Consider the following 26986-nt stretch of genomic DNA (forward strand, 5'->3'; position numbering starts at 1 on the left):
TTGCCCACCCTCTCCTTCTTGAGACAGGGTCTCATGTAGCCCAGGCTACCTTGAACACTTCTGCAGTAGATGATTTTTTTTCCCCTGATTCTCCTGCCTTTATCTCCCTGGTGGAGGGTTTTTAGGGGGCTGAGGGTGTAACCCAGGGCTTTGTGTGCGCTAGACACTCTACCAACCGAGCTGCCTCCCCAACCCTCTACTGTGTGTCTGGCACACAGTAGGTGCCTTTGGTGTGTTAGACTATTCTACCAAATTGACTCTTTCAAGAACCGACTGTCCGTCCATTCTGAAATTGCAAAGGGAATGTCAAACGCGGAAGCCCAGATCTGAGCCCCACCCTCCCCCCCACACGCAGAGACAAAGATGGAAGCAGTTCAAAAAAAAAAAAAAATCCTCCCACGTCTAAGTTCGAGGCTGAGAAGTATGTTCTTGGCCACAGAACTCTGTGAAATAAAGTAAGCGATAGGCAGCTGGAGGCATCGCGCCCCCCCCCCCCAACTTTAAGCATAGACTGAATGTTTTCTTTTACCTTTGAGTTTCCTTGTTCAAAGGTGTGGACAATTAAGGGAGGAAAAAACAAAACAAAACAACAAAACAAGGTGCTGTTGGGGATCTAAGGAAATATTGCAGACAGAGAGAGTGCCCACCCGTGCAGGGCTACCGCAGGAGGAAGACAGGTAGGAAGGATATATCTCTTCTACAGATGAGGACCTTGAAGCCAGAGGGGTGAGGAATACCTGGGGAGCGGCTGTGTTCAGTGCGGCTCCCTCTGACTCACACACATTTGCACGTATGTGTACGCACAAACAAATGAGTGTGAAAAAGAAAAAAAAAAAAAAAGAAAGAAAGGGGAGAGACAACCGCAATTACGCAATTGTTGCAAGCCTCCTTGCAGGGGCTGCACTTTGTGCTCGGTCCAGCAGGGGGAGCACCACCAAGCTTATGGAGGAAGGTGACCTGTGAACAGAACATACAGCACCAGAATATATAGCATTCTCCCTATCAAAGCAAGAAAAAGCAGCAGAGGCTGCCCTGGCTCCAAGACCGAACAAAACTCCAGAGTCCTTATTTATGGTGTCTAGAAAACTCAGCGCTCTCGTCATCTTTCTTCCCCGGGCACCTGCAATCTGTGCACGCGTTCCTGAGACGTGGCACACGGAACACAACTCCAACTCACACTCCCGCTGCTGATGGAGGACCAAAAGGAAAGCTGTTTAAAAGGAACAGGAGGGGCTGGCACTGCAGAGCACTTGCCACACATGCCTGAGGCCCTAGGTTCAGGGACCTTCTTTGCTGGATCCCACATTCCCTCTATCAGTTCTCAATAGTTTCTGTGTGGATGCATTTTAATGTACATCTATATCCATGTCACACACATTAATACATAGTCTCACACGTATTTCCTGTGCCTTAGTACCTCTGAGTCTTGTATTTTTTCTGACTTGCTTTATTAGTTATTCATTTATTATTTTTTAAATTTGTTTTCATTTTTTGCTTTTGTGTTTGTGTGTGTGGTTATGTGTGTGGGTTCCTGCACAGGCCAGGAGAGGGGGTCAGATTCCTCCGGAGCTGGAGTTACAGGCAGCTGTGGACATCTGACTGGGTGCTGGTGTTGGCTATTCATGCCGGCAGGAAAGGCTGTGGATTCTCTTTGTAAACCCTCAGGGCAGGAGAGCGGCCAGGCCTCCGCCTGAGGAGCTCTGGCAGCCAGGCCCCGCCACCCAGGCTTTCCTAATGGCCCTAAGAGCTGTAATTATCATTCCCAGGTGGGAGAGTGTTCCGACCCTGCCCTACAGGAAAAATCTCACCAATTCCTGAGCTCCCCCAAGTTTAGGACTTGAAATTTCACTAATCCTCACCCTGGAAAGCTCCGCCCCCTAAGAACTCCTAAATAAGCCCTGCCTACTGTCCAGTTCCCTGCTCTCTTCTCCCAGGACCAGAGGCATCCGTCCTTCCAAACCCTGGATTTGTCCCTGCCAATAAATCTCTTTTATGGATTTGCCGTCTGGTGTAACTTTCTCACTGGAAGGAGCCGAGAAGCAAACAAGCAAAGAAGTGGAGAAAGCCTGAGGCTGCTGAGCCCCTCAGCTCACCTCTGGATACCCTCATCTGTCAACACTCCAGCTCAGCCAGCGATCTCCTCCCTCAGGGCTCCCCCTCACGCCTCTGCTGAGGAGGCTTCCTCTCAGAGCTGTGTGGTTCCTGGGCTCCAGAGTCCCAGGGTGCTTTTCCATCTGAGCAGGAGCCCCAACAACTGAGAACTGAACTCGGGTCCTCTGGAAAAACAGCTCTTTTAACTTCTAAGCCAGCTCTCTAGTCTGTTATTTTTAATATCCTATTTATCCTTTGATACCTTGTAGCTTACTCATATCTACCCCTAATTCCCCTGCCACACCCCCTGAGGCCCCCCAACATGTCACTGTTTTTTGTTGTTTGTTTTGTTTGTGTTTTTGGTAGTCCACTGAGTCCGCTTAGTGCTGCCTGCCACAATGTTGACCGACCTCGTTGGCCTGGTCTCATGCAGGTCACCACAGCTGCGATGCGTTCACAGGTACAGTGAACCTACCATGTCCAGAAGCCAGCACTTCACGGCCCACCCGCACCACCCCCCCCCGCCCCACTACCACGCCCAGCTCTTAAATGCTTCCTGTCCTTCCTCTGACTTGATCTAAAGCTTGAATCCTTTTGTGATTTTTTTTTTCTTCAAAAGGTTCAGTGGATGAGAAATAGTGAAGCTGATACTGAACTGCCTTCCACTGATGACTTTTTAATTAATGATCTCGTGCCAGTTGAGGATGTTCCAAACTCTATAGGAACTTAATTTGAACATCGCACTGTTGGGATTGTCACACGGGGCCTTTGCATTCTCCTGATTCTCAGGATAAAATGAAGACCACTGAGAAAAGACTTTTTTTCATTAGCCGGGCACCCTGGCACATGCCTGTAATCCCTCCACTCAGGGAGGCAGGGGCAGGAGGATCTCTGTGAGTTCGAAGCCAGCCTGGTCTATAAAGGGAATTCCAGGACAGCCAAGGCTACACAGAGAAACCTTGTCTCATAAAACTGAGAGAGAGAGAGAAAGAAGAAATGAAAGAATTTTCCAGTATCTCATAGCTTTCTCTTAATATTTCAATCGTTAATCCCCATTAATCATACAAGTTCTTGGAGTTCACTGTCTTTACACACACACACACACACACACACACACACACACACACACACACACAGCATGCACGGACCCGGACCCTGTCTATCTGTTCTTCTGCCCTAAAGCCCTCTTCCCTCCCCTCCCTGCCAGCAACCTTCCTAGTCTCTAGAAGTCTGCATTAGTTACCTTTTGCTGCTGTGACAAAGTGGTGCATACAAACGTAGGTGGTGGAGGGAAAGCGAAGGCCCACATGATGTGTGATATTTTACCCTCCTGATCTCTCAGCCAAACAACAGGGAGGAAGGCGCTTGTATTGGGGTTACAGAACCGGCTGTCTGTGCTAAATCAGCACACATCATTCTGGCCTGACACCTGGCTTTGCAAAGTCATAAAATAAATGTCCCCAGTGTCGAGACTCTGAGTCTCCAGTGCTCTTATTATGGAGTTGATGTCTCTGTTTTTCGTCATCATCATCCTGGAAACACAGGCTCCATGCCATGGCTTAGGCTCCTGTCACCTGAGGCTTCCCCTACCCCACCGAGAACTTTGCATTAATGAGATACTTTCTAGTGCTCCTTTTTTTTTTTTTTCTGACCTCTGTAGTACTGGAAGGATATGGGGGAGCAGTTGAAATCGGTGTTGAGAAACAGCCCTCCACGTTCCACATTTTGTCCCTTTATGGGGCAGATGATGAGCAGGGACACCTCCAGTCTAAGTGAGGAGACGTGTGTTCTCACCTGAGCACATGGTATATTGTGGGCAGGGAACCCTGATGTTGAAGTGAGGGATCGCAGGCCGACCCTGGGTTCTGATGCTCATCAGGAAGCATGACTGTGCACAGAGGTCTTCACAGGGGTCTGGCTTCCTACGGTGAACGTGCCTCAGCAGGCTGTCTGGCCGTGTGAATGGTTCTGTGGCTGACCTTGGGCTTACCCCGTCCTTTCCAGAATGAGAGAGTTCTTGAAGCTGGGGAAAGAAAGGCCCAGAGAACAGGAAGCCTGGGAGCAATGAGCTTCCTTCTAACTCATTTCACGAGGGAGGTGTTGGAGCCCAGGGGGAAGGGCTAGGAAGTGGCAGAGTTGAGCTCTGCCTTTCCCTATGTGGCCCCTATGTCAATGCTTTGATGCGGCATAGGAAGTATTACCCTCATCTAAGTGATCAGGGCCCTTTGTCACCATTGTGAGGTAATGCTAGGTCTGCCAAGACCATAGCTGGGGACTTAAGGTTTGCTCTACATTTCATAAGCTGCCTGGACTCAAGCCCTGAAAGAGTCCTCTTCAGCAGTGTCTTTTTCTACTAGTTGGCCCTGAAGACTAAGAGTCAGGAAGCTGTGGGCTGAGTAAGAGGTGAGGGAAGTGGAGGGACAGAGGGCGGGATAAAGACTGCACACGTTTTCAGCTTTGGTGTGGCTGAAGCAGCAGAGATCAGAGACACCTATTACGTTCTTGGACCATGTTCCTCCAGCGCAACCTTGCTTTAAAGATAGAGTTTGTAATTTATGTGCATGTATGTATGCGCACACGAAGTACAGGTACCCTTGGATGGCAGAGGAGCAAGTTGGGTCCCCTGGAGCTGAGGTATAGATGATTGTGAGCCACCTTACATGGGTGCTGGGAACTGATCTTGGGCCCTCCGCAAGAATGGTGCACACTCTTAAAGGCAGAGGCATCTTCTCCAGCCCCCAAATTTGTTATAGATTATAAATAGCACCCATTTGAGTTTCTTATTCCTTCTATAATAACTGCACACAGATTTTTAAAGCACAAGTTTATTTGGTCATTGTGCTTGAAGGTTGGGAGTCCCAAAGCCAAAGTGTCCTCAGGAGTTGTGTCCTTCTGAGGTTTTAAAGACGAACCCATTTCCTTGCTCTTCGGCTTTTAGAGACTTCTGTAGACCAGGCTCATGACCCCTGCTTCTATCCTCCCCACACTTTCCCTCCCTCCTATAGTAACCCCTGAGCTCATAATATACGAGGTAATTTCACTTCAGGTTCTTTAAGTCATATCCTCAAAGCCTCTTTGCCTTCCAAGGCAGTCTTCTCACAGGCTCTGAGGTTAGGAGCTATCTTTGGAGGCTATCATCACTCTGTATTAGAGTACAGTAAACTTCTTCCCAATGCTGATCCCTTTCTGCCTGAGAAAGTTCTTTTGTTGTTGTTGTTTGTTTTTTGTGAGCTTGGGTACACAGGTATCTAAAATAGACATAAACATCAAACGTTTACTGCTAACTAATCATAAATACACACATTTTAAAAATTGTTCTGTCTCTGGGCATAGTGACAAACTCCTTTAATCCCAGCACTCAGGAGGCTGAGCAGTCAGATCTCTGTGATTTCGAGGCCAGCCTGGTCTACAAAGCAAATTCCAGGACAGCCAGGGCTAAACAAGAGACTGTCTCAACAACAACAAATGTCAGTCTTCTGATTATAAATTCTGAGAAATTTTTTTTATATAAATACGCAGTATGAAATGGCAGAAGTCTGTGTAGGGTCATTTCAGAAACTGTTGGACATTTGTGCTATCTCAAGACATTCAATATTTTTTTTTTCAAAAATTGACCCTTAAGTCAGCAACTAAATACAATTTGAAAAGTTAAAAAGTTAAAATTACATGTGTGTATGTGTGTGCCTGCTTGCTTGTATGCACAACACTAGCGTATGCAGGAGCCACGGAGGATCCCCGGGAGCTGGGATCACTGGTCTGAGCTGCTACAAAGGTACTGGAATCTGAGCCTGGGTCCCTTCCAAGAGCAGCAAGGGCTTTTAATTTCTGAGGTATCTCTGCAGTCCCCAAACTGTAATTAAAAAAAAAAAATGAAACCTCTTAATAAAATTCACCTAAAGGTAGATAGATTTGACACATGCTGAGGAATGAGCTTAGGAAAATATTAAGTCTTTGTTTTTCATAAGTCAGCTTTATGCTTCTATAAGATAGAAACTTGAATGCACCGTATGTTTATAACATGTAATGCGAAAGTCTGAAACATAGCCGAGGTGTTTCAGGCTACGTTTGTTGGCGTTGTGTGCCATAGCCATGCACCCAGTATGTGTGTTCATTCAATGCAACTATGGTGAGAGCTTGAAGAGACACCCCAGATTCTGTATAAATGTGATTTTGAAGTTTTTTTTTTTTTCCACTACACTTTCAGAAACCTCTGATCAGTACTAAGTTTTCACCACCACCACATTAGTTACATGACACCATCCAGGACCACAACCCACAGTTTACATAGCTGTGTTTTATCCCCATCCTTGATTACCTAGGACAATTCCATCATAATCCTGATGGCCATACAACCTCTTTCATTCTCAAGTGTCTCCGATTGAACAAAATATGCTTAGAATGCCCCTCTTGCCCAGTGCTTTCCTGACCTGCCTGTGTCAGGCAGAAGATGATAGCATTTTGAAAGCTCTTGGTGCAAAACAACAAAGCTAATGTTGGCTAGCCATAACTGTCTCGGGAGCTCCAGCTGCCTTAGGATCTGTCTGGGTGCACCAACCTCAGTTAGGTACCATGGACAGGGGTATGCCTCACCTGGGTCCCTGTGCTCCGACACCCTGTCTTTGATACCATCCACAGGTTGTGTAAACTGATACACCCATTGGCATCTTGGCATCATGCTCTCTCCCTACCCCCAGGCCTGCTATGTTCCTACAGATTGCCCATTTCTCCTTCATGCTGAATGTGTGAGCGTGTCCCCTTTAACCCCAGAACGAATGGAATTTCAAATAGTTCGGAAATCTTTTTCCTAGCATCTCAATTGCTGTGTCTATAACTTCAATAGCTTTTCTTTTCTGTACTGGGTTGTGGCACTCACCTGTGTTGTATCATATGGCGTGATGCTACATACACACACACACACACACACACACATACACACACACACATACACACACACACACACACACACACAGTATCTTTAGTACCTTGTCACAATGTATCTTTAAATACTTTGTCACAAAAAAAAAACCTATTTGTAGTATTTTAAAAAAATTGTTATTGTCTCCTCTCATGTCATCAAAACCATAAGAAAAGAGTCAAAAGTTGGGCTAGGGAGATGGCTCAGTTGGCAAAGTGCTGATTGTGCAATCGTGAGGACTCAAGTTTAATTCCTAGCACCTCCGTAAAAAAGCTGGACATTGTGTGGCACAGGCTTGTAACCTCAGTGCTAGGGAGGTGGGGACAGGCAGATTCCTGGGGCCCACTGGACATCCAGTCTGGCTTACTTGGTGAATTCCAGGCCCATGAGGAACCCTCCCTCAGAAAGCAAGGTGAGGACTTGCAGGATGTCTGAGCCTGTAATTAAGGACAGACACCTTCCAGAGGTGCCAATCTGGCATCATTTCTTTCCTGACGTTTGGCGTTTGCTCCCTCGAGTGTCATTCTTTCTTCCACGGCTGTTTTAATTTCCTCAGTATTGCTGCTCATCTGCTTTGTGGCACAGCGCCTCTTATGTCTCTAGCTCCTGGTGTCCTCATGCCTGGCCTTCTTCATAACAATTTTATCTTTTCTAACCGCTGTTCCAAAATGAGAGTCTACTCCATTCCTACCACTTAGTGAGTCCTTGATCGTGTTCCAAAATACTTTAAACTCTAACAGTGCTGAATGCTTCCTCTCTAGCAAAGATCCATGAGTGTGAACAGTGCCATCGTTCCTGGGATACTGACAAAAGGGGGCCAGGCTTTCTTCATCCCTGCCACAGTGGCTACACAGTGTTCACTGAACCAGGGCCCGGAGGCCTTCTCTGGAAAAGGGGGCTGCTGGAGGGGCCATCGCCAGTGTCCACCCTGTATCTTGAAGGTCCACCGTGGCAACGGAATCAGTTAAGGGACAAGGAAACTTTGCATGGGCCCAGGCACACTGTATGATCTAAGAGCTTCAGCACAGGGGATGGAAGCTGAGTGTACTGAAGATGGAACAGAGAATGTTGTTTCTGCAGAGGAGAGCGGATGCTGAGCAGAGTCCATCACCCCTGAGGATGGGGCACAGGTGGGGCTCAGGGGAGAAGGGAAATGACCCCCTACTGTTAGGCACAGAAGGAGTTATCTGAGATCTCTCTGCGGCATGACCCCTTTAGGTGCCAGAGCTTAGGTGACTTGCAGACAACCAGGGAAGGGGAAGAATTGAGCAGGGCTTCCAATTGAACTTTCTAGATGGGTAGCCCAAAGACTGCTCAGAGGGCCATCCAGCGGGAAGTGATGAAGATGGACCTTGGGGTCACTCTTCACCACACTGCAGGAAGTGTCAGGCTATTACACAGCACATCAAGCCGGTTTTCTGTTGCAGGGCTTTCAGCAGGAGGGGAAGCCAATCTCCCCATGTCCTGCCGGATTTCATTCACCGATGGGGATCTTGGCCCAGGAAGTGTGGAAAGGGACTCTCCTGGAACGCACGCTACTGCTTTTCCTTTTTCTTTCTTAAAAATAAAAAAGAAATATTTCACATTTATTATTTACTGAGCATGTGTGTGTGTGTGTGTGTGTGTGTGTGCAGCATGGAGAATATGCATGTGTGTACATCTATGTGTGTGTTCTGTGTGGAGTATGGAGTATATGTATGTGTGTATATGTGTATGTGGTGGTATGTGGAGCGTGCGCGCACGCGTGTGTGTGTGTGTGTGTGTGTGTGTGTGTGTGTGTGTAGTGGAGCACTGGGAAGTCAGATGGTGATATTGTTTCTCTCCTTGAGTCGCTCCCACCATCTTATTTTTTTCAGACAGGGTCCCTCATTGAGCCTGGGGCCCAAGGTTTTAGCAAGATCAGTCAGTCTAAGACACCCAGGGACCCTTCTGCCTCTAGGCCCAAGCCCTGGCGTTACTGGCACACGTTGCCATGCCTGGCTTTTTTATGTGTTGGGAATCTTAACTCGGGTCCTCATTATACCCAGTAAACCATTTTCCAAGGAGCCCCCTTTAAAATTTTTACATGGAGGCAAGATGTCTTTAAGTTACCTTGAACTCACTCTGTGGCCCAAACAGGCCTTGAACTTTCATGCTATCCAGCGCTGGGATTGCAGTCTTCTCCTGTCAGGCCTGGCTGCATGATTTTTTTCAAAAGATGTGTATTTGTGATTATAAACCGGTACACGATCACTGACATATGCTGCAAAAATAAAACCCAGCAAGAGTAAAAATTAGGGATATTTTGCATGCCGACTTCTCTGGGGACAGCCTCAAAGTCTAGGTCACCTTAGCTGTGGTCGTCCCAGAAGTGTGGCCCTTTCTGCAGCGGCAGCTGGAAGCCGCCAGATGACGCTGAGGAACAAGTGTCCAGGAGGAGGAGCATGGAACGGGGCAACACGTGACCTGGGCTGGGAAGCCAGTGTCACGTGACGGGGCCCGGAAGCGTCTGTCCAGGCGACTAAAACACTATGGGTAGGGGTCGGAGCTGAGGCTGCGCGGGGTGGGCTGAGCAGGAGCCGGATCCCGGGCCCGGCAGGGCTGACCGGTGAGTAGGGCGCGCCCTGAGCTGCAATCCGGCTGTAGTCCCCTCCGGCTGTAGCGCGCGACCTCCCGCCAAGCAGATGCTGCTGTTCAGGGACAGGTCCCTCGGGAGGTGAGGTCTTCTGAGCCCCTTTGACAGATGTGCAGGCACGGCTCCCAGATGGAGAAGGGCTCACCGATGCCCCGGTAGGGCCAACCCTCCGTTTCTCGATGCGTCTGGACGAGCCATACCCTTGCCTGGGGTCACAGGCTACCAGACTGCCACCCCCCTCCTCCGATAGTAGGGGAAACTGAGGCCCAGGGCTGTGTGGGGGCTTCCGAGATATCCTCGGAACAGGGTTATCAACTCCTGCAGCGGTTTGCTTTCTGCCACGTCGCCTTCTGCGGGGAAACTCGCCCTGCGAGAAGCCACTTGTCCCTTCCGCGTGGGTCGCGTCCTTGTTGGGTTTGCTCTGTCTGGGTTCTCCGCTCCCGGGTTGGGCTCTGGGTGTGGTTCCGTTCCCTGGTGTTTTTTTTTTTTTTTTTTCTTTTTTTCTTTTTGCAAACTCATCACTCTGTAGGCTTCGTTTCTCATCGTCCTGCAGTTTTGTGGAAGTCACATGGAAATATGAAATAGGAGCTGGAATAGACTTGGAGGGGCCAGGAGGGGCTCTGACGGGAACTTGAAGACCATTTGCTTTGTTTTCTGTAATTTGGCAGATTTAGGTAGCGACTGCTTATGTGGATGGATTGGGGTGGGGTGGGGGTCTTGCTGAAACAGGATAGCAACTTAGTGTCCTGAAAGGAACTGACACTGGGGAATCTGCAGAGAGTATTTAAGCTTTTGCCTTTTGCTTTGACGCCTTAGGTGACTCCGAATTCCCACTTGGGTTTACATTTTTCAGTGTATGGTAATAGTTTTGATTGAGTCTCCTGGGACCCTTTTGTTTTGATACTCCCATTGGGTTTTTTTGTTTGTTTGTTTTGTTTTTGCTTTTGTTTTGCCCTTATTCGGAGAGATTTGCTTCTCCGTGAATACTGTAGGCATTAGCCTACAACAAGACCCGATCTTGTTCTAAAAAAAAAAAAAAAAGAATCTTACCTGTACCCATTCCTAAATGTCTTGAATGCTCCTCCTCCCCACCCCACCCCAAATTATGGCTAAGCTAGACACTGGCAACTGAAAATAATTTTAATCGTCTTTCTCATGACCGAGACCTCTTTTGGCTCTTGTTTGCATCTTAATTTGCAGCAAACAGGTACCTTTAACGTGTAGGGTTTATTGTTTGTTTGTTGTGTTGTGTTTGGCTGGAACCCGGGGCCTTGGACATCCTGAACAAGCGCTCTTCCATTAGACTGCATCTCGGCCCTTAATTTTCATCCATGGACCACATTCCTTTACAGATGTTCTTGAGGTTGCAAGTAAGAGGCGCGGCTCTCAGCGCTTGGCATTGACTCGAGGCTGTGTCTGCCCTGGTGACGTATGCGCTTACTACAGCCTCTTTGTTTTTATGTCTCTGTTTTCTCTTTAAAGCCTGTGGCTGTAGATTCAGCCTCATCCATGTTTTAGCTGTCTTTGTCTAGCCCCGAGTCTATAAAGGAGAGAGGGGTTTGTTTATTTTGTTATTTTGGAGACTACACTTAAGATCAGTTATAGTAAGTGAAGTGGTTTTGAGCGTGAAAACTTTCAAGGAATGAGTTCTCTTCTGTGTTGGATACCTCGTGGACCTCCATATCCCCAGAGGGAGTTGTCGCTGGGCTTTTAACTGATCACCTTGGGGAATGTTGCAGGTGAAATTGCTGTGCTGGGTAGAGAGCTGACCTAAATACAGCAATGTTTTCCTTCCTTATCCTCCTCACCCCGCCCTTTCTCCTTCTCCTTCCCTCTCTCTCCTCCTCCTCTCTCTCTCTCTTTGTGTGTGTGTGTGTGTTTCCCAGGCACTGTCTACTTTTGCTGAGACAGAGTCTCCTTGGCTCTAAGCTTGCTGATTGGTTGGGCTGGGCTGGCTGAGAGCCCCGTGGAGTCACCTGTCTCTACCTCTCCAGTACCAGGATTATGAGGGCATCATTGTGCTGGCTTTTTTCACCTGCATTCTGGGAAGTGAGCTCAGGTCCTTGTGAGGATTTTACAGACAGCTGTATTATCAGCACCCCATTGTCTTCCTTTCTGCCCCTACTCTCACCTCTTGAGGGTCTCAGCTCTTAAACTTCTGGATTTCTGGTCGCTTCTTCCCCCTGACTCGAAGCTAGACTTTTTGCTGGGCTGGTGAATGGCTTTCTTTCTGTTTTCACTGGCCCCCACAGCTGCTGCCAACCCTTTGTAGAATCATGTCCCTGTAGTGACTTTTCTTTTTTTAATTTTTATTTTTTTTAATATTAGTTACAGTTTGTTAACTTTGTATCCCTGCTGTATCCCACTCCTTCTTTCCCTCCCAATCCCACCCTCCCACCCTCATCTCCTCCCTGTTCCTTTGCAAGCCCACTGATAGGGAGAACCTCCTCCCCTTCCATCTGATACTGGTTTATCAGGTGTCTTCAGGACTGGCTGCAAAGTCCTCCTCTGTGGCCCAGCAAGGCTGCTCCTCCCTCGGGGGATGGGGGGGAGGTCAAAGATCCCGCCATTGAGTTCATGTCAGAAACAGTCCCTGTTCTCCTTATTAGGGTACCTACTTGGATACTGAGCTACCGAGGGCTACATCTGAGCAGGGGCTCTAGGTTACATCCATACATGGTCCTTGGTTGGAGAAACAGTCTCATAAAAGACCCCTGTGCCCAGATATATTTGGTCCTTGTGAAACTCCTGTCCTCTTCAGGTCATATTAACTCCCCTCCCTCCTTTTTTTGATTCCCTGCACTCTGCCGAAGGTTTAGTTATGAGTCTTAATATCTGCTTTGATACACTGCTAAGCAGAGTCTTTCAGAGGCCCTCTGTGGTAGGCTCCTGTCTTGTTACTTGTTTGCTCCTATATCCAATGTCCATCCCGTTTGTCTTTCTAAGTGAGGATTGATCATTGTACCCTGGGTCCTCTTTCTTGTTTATCTTCTTTAAGTGTATAGATTTTAGTATGTTTATCCTATCTTATAGGTGTGTCTTTCTGCTTTTGGGATACCTCACTCAGGATGATCATTTCTAGGTCCCACCATTTGCCTGCAAATTTCATGATTTCCTCGTTTTTAATGTGACTTTTCTTTTTCCTGCGGAGGAGAGCCACATTTAGTCTGTTGACCCAAACCCAGGGCCTTGGGGGTCTCATGCCTCTCTCCTTTGGCCAGATGTAAAATGCGCACCTCTGCTTCACAGACTGGCATGTAAGGTTCGCAGCATGGAAACCACAAGATGCCAAATCTGGGGTTACTCCCAACACATTGCTCTCGGAAGCCTGGACACCCAAGCCAGGACTCAATGAGCTTCTCTTGCTGGGAGTGGGGGTGGAGGCAGGGGGAGGGAAGGGTGGGGCTCCTCTGTGCTTTTCTCCCTGAATTCAACAGTCTGTCTGTGTAGGGCATTGCAGGGCTTTGGCACTTGGCTCAACATTTCCAAGTTAGGGACCCATCTCAGTCCTTGTCCTAGTTGGCTTTCTGTTGTTGTGGCAAATGCCATGACCAAAAGCAACTTGGGGAGGAAAGGGATTATTGTATCTTAGAGCTTACAACCATCATGAATGACTCAGAGCAGGAAATCAAGGCAGGAACCGAAGCGGAAGCCACAGATAAACACTGCTTACTGGCTTGCTCCCCATGGCTTGCTTGGCCTTCTTTCGCACCGACCAGGCCCACTTGCTCATGGGTGACACCACCTAGAGTGAGCTGGGTCCTCCCACATCAATCATTAATCAATGAAAATGGCCTGTAGACTCCCCTGTAGGGCAGTCTGATGTAGGCATTTTCTCAAGTGAAGTTTCCTTCTTCCAGGTGACCATGGTGGTTGTCATTCTTGGTTGTCAACTTGACTACACCTGGAATTAACCAAAACCCAAGTAGCTGGGTACACCTGGGAGGGATCTTTTTATTATTAATATTATTATTAATTATTATTATTATTAATTTATTTGAAGTGGGAAACCTCGCTTTTAATCCAGATCTCTTGAGGTGGAAAGATCCACCTTTAATCTGGGCCACGCTTTCTGGTAGCAGCCTATATAAAGGACACGGAAGACTGAGGTTCTGACTTTTTGCCTGCTTGCCCTCACACTTGGTGGCATTAGAGCCCATCTTCAGGATTCTGGCATATGGTGAAGACCAGCCAAAACATCTGTCCCTGTGGACTGAACAGCTACTGGATTCTTTGTGTATATGTTGAAATTCTTAAAATTCTTGAATATGTATACTGAAATTCTTGAAATATATACACATATACATATACTTTTTTTTTCTATCAGTTCTGTTCCTCTAGAGAACCCTGACTAATAAATGCAGTGACCCTGGCTTGAAGTGTCAAGTTGGCAAGAATCTGGACAATCCTGTAGACTGTTAAGTGGGAAAAGCTCTGCAATGTTACTGTAGGGAATCTTTCTCTGGTCCAGGGTGTCTCCATGGTAACAATCACTACCATCACCGAGGCTCCGCTGTGTGCCAGGCAACACACCTGACCTTTATCTTATCTTCCTAACAGTAGTATGACTTGGTGTACTGGAGACATCTCTCAGATGAAGGAGTCCAGACAAAACAGAGAGAATGACTTAGCTGAGGTTGCCTTCCTCAATCCAGCCGTGCAGAAATGCCCCCCACCCCCACCTGAGCCAGCTCTGGGGCTAGTTTGGGGCTAGGCGTTCTACCATCTGGTGGTAGAAGGGCATTGGTCTGGCACTGGCTTGGAATCTCAGGTGATCTTTCTATGTCTGGGGGCTGGTGAGGCCATCTCTGTTCGTGCCTTGGTTTGACTCTGGACGAGAAGCTGCAGTAAGTTCTTCTGAAGTCACACCCGGCCCTAGCGCTTAGTGTGTGTGAAAACTGAGCATGCTTGCCTGCTCCTTAGTCACCGAGCACTGCTGACAGCAGCTGTCCTGTGGCTGCCCCGGCATGGGACTCCTTCAGGCATGCACGAGGCTGGATTGCAGAATACATTCCGGTGGCTTTGGGGGACTGCTGCCTGGTGCTGTTTCTAACTGTTCTTGTAGTTATAAGATGTTTTCACTTCCCTTTTTGTAGGCCGAATTGGGCAACCCAGCCTATGGCCTCTGTTCATGTCTTAAGAATTCTAGCACTGCAAAGAAGAATTTGCTGCTTGCTCTGGGTTCCAAGGTCCAACTCATGACCTTAGAATAATGGGCAATCCTCATGGTGGGCTGGAGAGATGGATGGCTCAGAGGTTAAGCACATTTGCTCCTCTACCCAGAGGTCTGAGCTTGGTTCCCAGAACCCACATGGGAGGGACACAGCTGGCCATAACTCCAGCTCCAGAGGCTCTGTTGCCCTTTTCTGACACAAAAATGCACACACATACATATAAGTATAATAAATCATAAAAACTATTTAAAATCATAATTACCAGTGCCCACCTGTGGTGGGCGGTGAGGCCTTAAGTGTAGGCATCCTAGTAAGAGTATACATTTTGAAGCACTTCATGTAAATTACTGTGATCTGGGTCACTTAGGAAGCCCAGTAAAACCAAACCTGCTGAATGTTGGGGTGCATACGGGTAAGCCAGCACTTGAATGGCTGACACAGGACGGTGGAGAGTTTGAGGCCGATCGGGGTTACAGAGAGCCCGAGTCCAAAAGAAAGAAAAAAAAATTAAATAAGGATTCCTAGCTGTGGCTGAGTTGAGCCAAAGATAAGAGTGCACATTCTAGTATTCCCCCCCCCAAATTAATGTAACAGCGTTAAAATGTAGCAAAAAAAATCCTTGCCTTTGCAATTTCTACACCTGATCTTAGACAAAAGGACAAAAAGTAATTATTTTATTTTAATATATAAGTAGTATTTCTGTGACACATTGACAATACAAATTACAGATTCATGAGGTATTGTGTCATTTTTATTCTAGTGTGTACAGGGGTCAGTTTTGATTACTGTGTCTGTTTTGTCTCACTTTGCAGCCCATCCTGAAAATCCTGACTCAGTCTCTCTCTGTGGGCACTGTGGGAAGAGATTTTGCCTTGTGTTGATGGACCACACATAATCTATAAACCATTGCTCTGCTCAAGATCCTGAAAGACAAGCTTGCTTCAACTCTCTCATATTACACAACCCTCATTTCTCGTTAACAGGTCCCATTAAATCTCCTGAGGGGGCAGGAGTTGGCAGTTGCACTAGTTAGTGTAGATGCCAGGCTTCCTCAAGGGAGCCCACGGGGAGGGTGGCATAGCAGGGGAGGAGGAAGAGGTAGAGGAAGCCCCGTGTAGAATGAAGTAGCTGTGTCCACTTTCCTCAAAGTACCGACTGAGAATGGACTGCTGCCTAGCCTTGCCAGAGATGGAATCTCTCTCTCCGCCCCTTTCCTTCCTTTTCACTGTCTCTGAAACAGGATCTCCTGTAGCCCAGACCAGCCTTGGATGACCTTGAACTTGTGATCCTTCTTGTCCCCACATCCTGAGTGCTTAATTGCAGGCCTGTTCTCCCACACCTGGCTTATGAGATACTTGAGATGGGACCAAGCCCCGGGGAACATGGCTTCTCCCAGAATGATCTTATTTGTTCGGACTACTGTGCAAACATAATAGTAGGTTCTTCCTGTAACAAGCAAACCCCTCCCTTCTTCTTTCCTCCCTTCTTTCCATCTGTCAGTCTCAGCTCCGACGGATCTTTAAGGTCCCAAAGAACAAGTCTAATCTATGTGGCAGCCCTTAAAGACAGTTTCTGTGGCCCGGCTTGGGAGTGTAGGCCTCTTGGGAGTGTAGGCCTGTAATCCCAGCTACTTGGGGAGCCGAGGCCAGAAGATCTCAAGAGTGAGTTCAAGGACAAAACTTTGTCTCAGCAACAACAAAAATGCGCATAAGAGAGGAGCTGGTGCTATAGCCCAGTGGGAGAGCATGTCCTAGCCTATAATTGCATGGGTTTGATTCCCATCATAAATACAAAAACAAAAACAAGCCAAAACAAAACAGATTTTATAGCACTAGTCACAAGGTTGGATGTTCTCCTTACCTCCTTATTTATCAGATTTCTAGCCCTTTTGTGGTCCTGGCCTTGAGCCCTAGGTTTACAGTGTGTTATAATTTCACGATCCTTTCAGGGCATTGCCTGGAACACACTGCAACGCATGCCTGAGCCACATGCTACTCTCTGCCTGCTTCTTCCCCTCGCTGGTGCAGCCTGCAATCACCATCAACTCTTTAGCATGTGTTTCTATGTTATTGATGTATTTTAAGTTTATCATTAACCAGCCACTATAAATGGCATCCCCCATCCATTATCAATATGCACACAGTTGCTAAGCCACAGCTCCTGTATCAGTAACCACGCATTAGACCTTAGATCTAGAGATTTCAGTTTATTTTCGAGCAGCTGCTTTAGCTTCAGCCTGCTGCGGCTTTTCCATATGACTCTGTACAGTGTCAGGGATAAACTGAGAGTCCGTTCATGGCAGTTTCTTTAAAATCTTAATGCATTTTATTTTTACATTTTATTTAACTTTTTTTTTTTTTTTTCTCATGAGCTCTTTGTAGCCTTGAGCTCGCTGAGATCCACCTGCCTTTGCTTTGAAAGTGCTGGGCTCCTAGGCTTGTGTCACCACATCTGGCTTAGTTAGATTTTTGAGACAGGGTCTTACTTTATTGCCCAGGGCTTGAACTTGTATTGCTATTTCCTCAGAGTCCTGACTGCTGGGATTATAGGTGTGTGCCACCATGCCCTGGCCATACTGGTTTTGTGGTGAGTGAGAAGGGGTTGGGGACTCCTCCTTCATCTGCCCTTCAGTGACATTCACAGTTCACATACAAGGTCCTCTGTAGATGCGCTCAGTGTGTTGGAAGAGACTAGAAATGAGCTGATGTTCACATAAGTAATTACATCCTTTGATTAAAACTACAGAGGTGCCCCAGTCTGCACTTCCCACTTTGCTTTATACATTTGCAGTCTAAGGACATAGGAAAGAAAATTGTTCAGCATTTTACCAAGCGAATTGGTGACAGAGGCCAACTTCACACCCAGGCCCCTTGGCTTGCACATCAGCTTACTAGCTTTCGCTTCAGTGGCAGAGGTTTTCAGCTTTCTACATCCATGTACTTGGCAGTTTTTTTTTTTCCTGGTCCACTTGTGAGTTTATTTTCCCAGATGTGCTTGAATCTCCACATCACACAAGTCAGTGGGAACCTCAGACTCTCAGTGGGAGGCTGTGGCAGTGGAGCAGGGAGCCCCCCCCCCCCCCCGGGCTTGCAGGCGCTGTATGGATTGAATGTGCGTCATCTACACCAAAAGTCATGTTGAGGCTTGGTCCCCAAGGTGATGGTGTTGAGAAATAATGGGGTCTTTAAGAGTCCCATGGGCTGCTACTCTCATGGAGGCATTAATGTAATTGCCCAGTGAGTGAGTGAGTGGGTTAGTGGCTGCTAGGAAGTGAGCATGGCTTCTCTCCGTTGGTCCTATCTCATCTTGTGACCTCCCCTCACTCTTGTGCCTTCACTTGCCCACTGGTTTTCTGTTTTTCTGCCATGCCTAAGGCAATGTGAGACCCTTGAGGGAAGCCTAGCAGATACTTGAACCCTCAGAACTGTGAGCTCATTCTTAAAATTTTATTTATTTTTATTTCATGTACATTAGTGTTTTGACTACATGTCTGTGTGAGGATATCAGATTCCCTGGAGTTGTGAGCTGCCATGTGGATTCTGGGAATTGAACCTAGGTCCTCTGGAAGACCAGCCAGTGCTCTTAACCTCTGAGCCATCTCTCCAGCCCCTGTGAGTTCATTTCTTAATAAATTCCCTAGCCTCAGATAGTTTGTTACAGCAACAGAAAGTGGATTAAGACAGGCCTTATACTGAATTTCCACTATGTATTTCCCTTGTGAGGCTTCACAGCCCCTTTCCTGACTTGAAGTTGGTGGAAGATGCTGTGACTTTCCCTGGAGCACTCTTGTGCTGGGGGCAAGGCTGGTTTTCAGGCATCCCCAGAAGGGAGCCCTGGGCAGAGAGCCATCCTCTGGCAGCCGGTGTTAGGGTGGCAGTTGGAAAGCTGGCTTCTCAAACCTGAGGTAGCATCTCAGAGGCAGGCTGGTGTCTGCATGCTGAGGGGATGGAGAAGGGGCGGGTTTTATTTGACCGAAAATTCTTGAAGGATAGGAAGTTGACTCTCTTCCATTTAGTTCCCACAGCACCTGACACTGTGGTCAATAGACATTTCTAGACCAACAGGCTGCCAGGCTGCCTTGCTACTTACTGTTTCACAGGACAAGTCCCTCCATCTTTGTGGGGAGATTCTTCGTCTATGCAATGAGGGACTTGAAGTGACCTGGGATGGCTCCTTAGCAAAGGGCTAAGATTCTGGGGGCCTGCACACCTTTCACCTAGCCGAGAGAAGCCCTGCCCTCTTCTCTTACCCAGCCTCACCATCCCTCAGCAGTGCACAGCAGGGAGGGTTAGTTCTTTTACCATCTTTTAAACATGAGCCAATCTATAAAAATTTAAGAGAAGGCATAGGGCTGGAAAGGTGTGACACCATCCATCCTCCCCATCACAAGGTCACCATCAACACTCATTAATGGGGGTGTAAGTCTTTATTTAGTCCACATTTTATGTGACATGGGAGTCTTCAGGGGACAATATGGAAGGACCCAGGGGGAATGGTGCCCCTGTGAGCTAATTTGTTTCAGTGTGGGCAGCTGTGTGGAAAGGCAGGTCGCAGAGTGTGTGGTGATGGAGGCTGACTGAGCTACTTACTCCCGCCAGTCCAGCCACTCAGATCCTTCCTGCCTCTGGAACTTTTCTTCCTTCCATGTATGGCCATTTTAGGTTTTGTGGATGCTTTGCAGATTAGGGAAGAATTCTGGTGTCTAAGACTTCAGAGACGAAGGTTGGGAGGGAGGCACTCGACAGGAGAGGGTCAGCAGACTCTGCTGTTGGCAGTTTCTGCAGCCTCCGGGTCTCCTTTAGTTCAAAGTGCTGGGCCTGTCAGAGCTGTACCTCATACTTTGTACTGTACTTTGGGATATCAATTTTCTGAACCCCAGTAGAACATTGTGGAGAGGAGCCACTGAGACAAAGATAGGGTAGCTCATCGTCTCTCCTGCTCCCACGCTTCTTCCTCTGAGCTGTGCTCAGCCACCATATTCCAGCACTCAGGTTCGTGGCCAAAAAAAAAAAAAGGCCCAGGGTGAAGGTGAAGATGTGAGCCTTCCTGATCACTCCACCCTAGCCCATTTGCTGTGATGAAGGACCCTGATGCAACCAAGCTTAGAGGAGAAAAGGGTTTATCACAATTTCAGGGAAGTCAAGATGGCGGAAACTTGAAGCAGTTAACTGTACCCACAGTCAGGAGCAGAAAGAAACGAATACAGACATGCTCACTTGCTTGTCTGTGCTCAGCTTGACCTTTCTAGGGGATGGTGTTGCCCATAGCAGATGGCGTCTTCCCACATCAGTTGACTTAAGACAGTTCCCCCATAGACATGCCCGCAGGCCAACCTGATCTAGACCTCCATTGAAGACTCTCTTTCCAGGTGATTGTAGGTCGGCTTCCAGAGACTAGGAGATGGACTGAGCTCCTGGTGGGAAGGAGGGGCTTGTTTATGGTCTGGGACCCTGTAGAGTTGGAGCAGATTTGGGTGACCCAGAGGGGATTTCATGACTGTAACCACACTCTCTGCTGAAGGCAGAGGACGAACAGGACACCTCAAGAAACATCCAGGTTCAGGTCTCCTGAGAGGTCATTCTTGGGAAAGGTGTGAGGTTTAACTACTGTTTGAGGTCCAAGAGATAAGCTCAGAGGAAGGTGGGGTGAACTTAACCAGAAGACCAGGGAAGTCTTCCTGAAAGTGCACGCTTGCGTTCCCGTGCCCTGCCCAGCGTTGCCTTTCACATGTGCGTTGCCCAGGTGCCCTGGGATGAATTCAGAAATTTATGAGCAGCGCACTGTGTGGGAAGGTGGGGAGGCAGAGGCCTGGCAGGCCCAGCCTGCCCTGTGGACTTTGTGCCCCTTGCATACTCCTTGGTTGGTACTGGGCTCTCTAGTCAGACTCATTCCATAGTGCATCCTTCACTGGGAGCTGTGACAATGTCTGCCTCTGTTTCTGAGCCCACTCCACAACTGGAGCTGAAGGCCCCAGCTACTGGAGATCTTAGCACTGTCTCTGTCCCCCCAGCTACCATGTCCACCCAGAGACTTCGGGATGAAGACTATCATGACTACAGTTCCACCGATGGGAGCCCCGAGGAGAGCCCATCTGAAGGCCTGGGTGGCTTCTCCTCCGGCTCCTACCAGCGCTTGGGGGAGAACAATAGCACAACGTGAGTACCTATGACCTCCTGCCATGGAGTGGCTTCCCTGTCCCCAGCACTCCCTTGGAACAATTTGTGCCTCCATTTTCCCATTTTTACCCTACCAGAAAGAAGAAAGCAGGCTACCTACAGGCAGGACCAGCGACGAACTCTGCCCCTCCCTAGTCATGGAGGGGACTTATTGCTTATTCATGGTTAGTTCCAGAAAGCTGGTGTCTGGGAAAAGCTTGGACTTAAAAGTTTCCCAAGGGATAATCTCTCAGGCTAGAACCAGGCGTCAGATGCCTCCTGGCTCCATTAGCACCTTCTTGGCAGAGCCTCCTGGGACTCCTAGCTGAATGGTGGCTGGATTTAAGAACCTTCCAGAGAGGGTAGAGGAGAGATCCACGTGGCTTTCCATAAGAGAGCTGCAGTCTTTTACCTGGAAGCTGAAACCTCAGGCTCCCCTGGGCTGAGTTTGGCCCTCTTTGGTTCTCAATAACCCCCCCCCCCCCCGATGTAAAGACCAGTAGAGAAGCCCACTGGGAAGCTGGGCTGTCTGTATGAGGTTCACTCCTTGAACTGGAAACTTCAGAGGGAAGGGTTCTGTTCTTCTGAGTTTCCCAGCATGCGCCTGGCCTTTTTCAAGGTCCCAGAACCCTGTCCTCGGCAGCCCTGTCATTTATTCCCCCAAAATCTCAGCTGTCACCTTTCCTGTGTTCCCTTGCAGGCTGGGTGTGACTTACTGAAGGTGGCTTTGGGTCTAAGTGTTAATGCTGCATGCCTCCAACTCTCCGTGGTGGCTCAAGGGGACTGTGGAAGTTGTGGGGCTGTGCCCTCTGTCTGCACTCTCTCCTGGGAGGGACATGTTTCCCTGTGAACTGAAGCTGGCATGGAAAATGGTCTGTGCACATGGCTGGATCCTTGCCACCACTCGCACAAAGATTCTGGGTTTTAGCTTATGCCCCACACAACATACTGTTATAGATTCTTCATTTATTTGCAAATTCAGTTGGTGGAAAAGATTGCTTACAGTACAGCTGGTTGAAGCCAGGACACCCTTTCTGTCTTCCCTCTGGCCTCATATGCCCCATCAATGTCCCTAGGGAGAGTGAGGTCCCTTTCGGGTTTGTGAAATACTTCTTCCAATGATCAATTTGTTTGCACAGTGCTTTTCTGTGCACAGTCTAAAATTTCACCTTTATAGAGACCTCTCTGAAAGTCAAGACCAGCTGGCTGGCTGTTGTTCCAGGTCAGCCGTGCAAGGTCAAGGATGCATGCCTGGGTTGTCCTCGGGTTGATTTCATCACTTCCCCTGCTTTCTTGGAAATCAAGCCAGGCAGAGAACTCCCTCCTTCAGCTTGTGATAGGACATTTCCCATGATACAGAGGGAAGTATTTGTTTGGGTCTTAGAGTATTGGTCACTCCAGTCTGGGGACAGGATCCACCCAGGCGTTTATTCAGGAAACATGCCAGGAGGACCAAGGCTAACTGGTGACCCTGGTCAGTCTCTATCAGGTAGTGAGTGGGAGTGATTTGAAGCCTTTGCCCTTCCCTGTCATCCACTTCACTCAGGAGCAAAGTGCCTTGGAAGAACTGCTTATCCACACTCGACTCTTTCCAGAAGTTAAAGGCTCAGTTAAAAGACCCAAAATAGTGTGTGCAAATAGGGACTTTAGACATTTCTGTGATGGAGTGTTAGTGATTTCCCCCTAACATTTGGTGCCATGGAGCTGTTGACAGCACTGACGGCAGCCTCTGTTTAACACCGTAGGGCGGTTTGCACACAGTAGGGCAGCTTGCACACAGTAGGGCAGTTCACACTGCAGGGTACATTTTCCTCCTTGTTGCCCTGTTGAGTACTTAGGAACGGCTCTCAATCCCACCTCAGGGGTGCCTCCAGAGGTCAGCAGGCTGGGACCTCAGCTACCCACTGGCTTTGGCTGACTTGAAACAGCCATTTGCCAAATACGGACTGCAGAGCTTTGGGAGTTCCCAGACCACCATTGCTCTTCTTAAGAGTGCCAAGATGTCATTTGCCTTTTACTCTGTTCTCTTGTGTACAAGGATGCAGGGGCAGTGTGTGTCAGCAGCTTCCTCCTCTGAACACTCCTCTCACAACACACACACACACACACACACACACACACTACACACACTACACACACACACACACACACACACACACACACACCTACATTCTCCTAGACACGTGTGAGTAGAAGGAAAAGGCCAGTTTCATTTGAGTGGTCCTGACAAGGCCTGGACATGTAGCCCGCTTGGCAGAGTGCTTTCCTAGCGTGCACTCTTGTCCTGAGTCCCGTTCCCAGCAAGACATAAATAAACGCAGATAACCCGCAGTGAGGTGGCACTCGGGAGGTGAAGGCAGGAGGGTCAGAAGTTTCAAGGTCATCCTGGACTACATAGGGAGTTCAAGGCCAGCCTGGGATACTTGAGACCCCGTCTCCAATACCCTAAAAAGTCCTTGATGAGATAATGGGATCATTAATTCTTATTAAATGGCAACCTCTAGCACGGGACCAGTCTGAGTAGTCTGTATAAAAAATACCGTACACTAAAGTGTGAGTGTCAGCAGTTGCCAACTGAACTAACTGGGTTTCCCCCACCCCCCGTACGTAGAAATGGGAAATAAACTAGAAAAATAAAAGTAAATAAAATGTAAAACAAACTAGAAAAACAACCAGTTAACTAGGTTTTTCAGATCCAAGCATTTAGCGTGACCTTTGAAAGCGAAACAAGCCCATTAGCTCAAGAAAAACCAACAACAGTGTTTTTGTGGCTCCCAAGAAATGTGAGCTTCCAGGCAAACTTAGAGAAAGAAACAAGCAGAGCATCCCAGCCACCCTTGCACCCAGCACTGTGCACTCGCAGATGCTTTCCTGTGAGGTCAAGGGGAGCCCTTGCAGGCGTGGCGTTGAGCTTATGTAACGATACAGGTTAGGGCATGCGGGCCTCAGGAGCCAGGAAGCTCCACATGTTAGGAAATTGTGTGTGAGGGAAGGGTCCCTGCAGGTGGCGGCGGCAGCAGCAGCAGCAGCAGCAGCAGCAGCAGCAGCAACAGCAGCGGATTAAGAGAACAGATTGCAAGAGGGTCAGATTCCACATTGCTGATAACCGTTATGGAACTGGCATGGTTGAAGAGGCGGTTAAAGTGTTCCTTCTTTTTCCAGCCACGTGACTAGGGAGAGCACGTGTTCTCACAGACTTTCCCCCAAGCAGCACCACACATATAGATCGAACGTTGAAGCAGACAGCAGCTGTCTTCTGTTAGATGAGGCGTTTAGGAGATATTTTAAACAGCCATGTGGGGATGGTGCTGGAGCGCCAGCCCGGTGGTTAAGAGCATTTGCTGCCCTTGCAGAGGACCTGAGCCCTGGTCCCAGCACCCACCGTGGCGGTTCACAAATACCGGTAACTCCAGCTGGAGGGGATCACATACCCTTTTCTGACCTTTGAGGACACCCTCACTCATATGCACATATGTACACATGAACACACACACTGATACACACAGAGAGACACACACACAGTTATACATACACAGAGATACATACAGATACACACGCACAGACACACAGACACACACACATACACACACACACACATAGAGACATGTAAATAAAGATTTAAAATATGAGTGGCTGGAGATCTAGATGGTTTCTGCTCTTCCAGAGGACCCAGCTTTGATACTCAGCACCTACATGGAGGCTCAACTGTCCATAACTCCAGTCCTAGGGGATCTGACACTCTCTTCTGGCCTGTGAAGACTCGTGTGGTTCACAGACACACATGCAGACCAAGCACCCACATACATAAATTTTAAAACTTAAGTGGATCATTTTTTTTAAAGTGATACAGTACCATTTCGTATTTAGCTTTCATTAATTCATTAGTACTCGTTAAATGTACTGTTATTTTAAATTATGAATTTTTAAATTTCGGTTTGAGTAATGTAATTTATCCGCAGATAGAACCTACATAAGTAAAGATATCAGGGATCCTTAATTCATCCAAGAATAAACAGGGCCTGGGGCCCTCTCCTCCCATCCCCCCCAAAAAAGTCTAAGAGCTCCTGACAGCACCCAGTGAAAACTAGAGGGCCTGGTAAGCTTCTCCCCTCTGTCTTGAGAAGCTAACCCACCCTGTGGCTAGGATGTCACAGTCTTGGAGATGGTACTGTGATGCCCACCTGGTGTGGAGGGGACATCACTGTGGGCGATTTTGACCTGTGGCCTAGAAGGCTGATGTTCCTGAACTGACGGGGCTTTGGGATCACCTAGCTCTGGTCCCATTACCTCACAGCACAGAGGAGATGACAGTTCCTATAATGGAAGGGATTGGCCGTACAGAGTGACAGTAGAGCCAAGGTATTTTGGGGGAGGCTTCAGAGAAGTCGGAGTGTGTGGTACAGGTTTACCTTTGCACTTAAGTAGGTTAAACATTTGTTTGCCAAGATAGAGATTTAACAGGCCCGTTATCTCCTGGCCACCGGCTACCAATAATGCCGCTGGACCGCGTGGCTTCCAAGCAGCCCAGGGGAGCATATGTCTACTGGGAGTCAAAGGCCTTTTCTTGATGTTCCATCCTGCAGATACCAGAATGACAGGTATATCAGATTTCCTTCCTGGTAGAGCTGAGGGAATGGCCTCTGAGGCAGCAAAGGGTTGCTGGCTTTTGTTTTCTGCCAAACACAGATTTGTGTCCAAGTGCCAGTTTTGAGGGATCTTGAGGGCTATTTGTACAGAAGGATTTTTGCTCCCAGGCCAAGCCCTGAGTGATTGAAGGCAACCTCGCTTGAGCTGTTTCCTACTCTGTCGTGGGAACAAAAGGCAAAGAAAGGCCCAGGCCAGCACACTCCTGTGTAGTCTGGGATGCCTCTGCCTTCCCTACAGAAGGGGACACTCCTGACTCACCCTTGCCAATAGATAGCCCAGCCCATGTGCCACTAAGACAAATCATTCCTCATGTACTCCTGTTTCTCAGTAGGGTCTGTGGCCTTCCTTCACCTGTGGTGATTAGCCCCTCCCCTTTACCTGCTGGTCCCAGGTCTCTGCCCTCCTGCCTCAGCTTCCCAACTGCTGGGAGTAAAGGTGTGTGCCACTGTGCCTGGCCCAGTGGGAATGTTGAGTCCCTCGTGATAGTTAGACTGTTAGAGGGGCTGAACTTTATTAAGTGTTTTTTGTTTGTTTGTTTGTTTGATTGGTTGGTTTTTAGATAGAGGCCCACTATATAGTCCTGGCTGACCTGGAACTGGCTGTGTGGACCAGGCTGGCCTCAAACACAGGGAGGTCCAACTGCCTCTGCCTCTTAGGTGCTGGGGTTAAGTGTTGTCATCACCACACCCAGCTTGGACTTTATTTTTTAATTACCACTCCTTTTTTTTTTTACCCCCCACACTGAGGTCTACCCTTCAAAGTTACATCTCATCATTGTCTATGGCATTTTGGGTGGACCATCAGGGTGATTCACTCAGTGGTCAAACGTAGCCCTGAACGCATCAGGAAAGGACAGAATGCTTAGAGAGAACCTCCATTGGCCCTCTGAACTAGCCCCTGAGAGAGGAGAACTCAGGAAGTGCTGTCACTGGGAGGCGTGCTCCTTGAACAAGTCGGTCCCTCATCTATGAAATGAAACATCACAAGGTTATTTGGGAAATCAGATAAGACAGTGCTCGCAGGCTCTCTGCCTTGGTGCCATGTGGCTAAGCATTGGCCGGCATTGCTGTTAACACTCCCCACTTGCCTTCCCACCTCAGATGGTTCCAGACCTTGATCCACATGCTAAAAGGCAACATTGGCACCGGACTCCTGGGGCTGCCCCTGGCAGTGAAAAATGCAGGCCTCTTGGTAAGGGTTTCAGACGTTCACTCTTTGAAAGCTGTGCAGTGGGGTTCTGTGTGTGCCAGGCATTTCCTAAGCTCTGCTCTGAGCCAGGGTCAGTGACATTAGCTGGCATCTCTGCTCTCCCTTTGTCTCACCTGCTTACCCAGAGACAGACCATTGAAGTGCTGACCTTGCTGGTCGCCCTCAGGATAACGTCTCCTCC

General features: G+C 48.2%; 1 protein-coding gene across 1 annotated transcript in view; it reads left to right on the top strand.

The window, feature by feature from the left end:
- Window positions 1-9487: 9487 nt before the first annotated feature.
- The window catches only part of LOC129673142 (proton-coupled amino acid transporter 1), a 33963-nt gene continuing 16464 nt past the window's right edge, over window positions 9488-26986 (top strand). Inside the window, exons 1-3 of the mRNA XM_055602843.1 lie at window positions 9488-9593; window positions 20805-20949; window positions 26697-26787. Of these exons, the coding sequence (XP_055458818.1) occupies window positions 20810-20949; window positions 26697-26787 (231 nt within the window). The 5' untranslated portion in view covers window positions 9488-9593; window positions 20805-20809. The remainder of the gene's footprint in view (window positions 9594-20804; window positions 20950-26696; window positions 26788-26986) is intronic.

The sequence above is a fragment of the Psammomys obesus genome, unplaced genomic scaffold (assembly GCF_907164565.1).
Source record: "Psammomys obesus unplaced genomic scaffold, mPsaObe1.curated_primary_1811, whole genome shotgun sequence".
NCBI classification, from domain to species: Eukaryota; Metazoa; Chordata; class Mammalia; order Rodentia; family Muridae; genus Psammomys; species Psammomys obesus.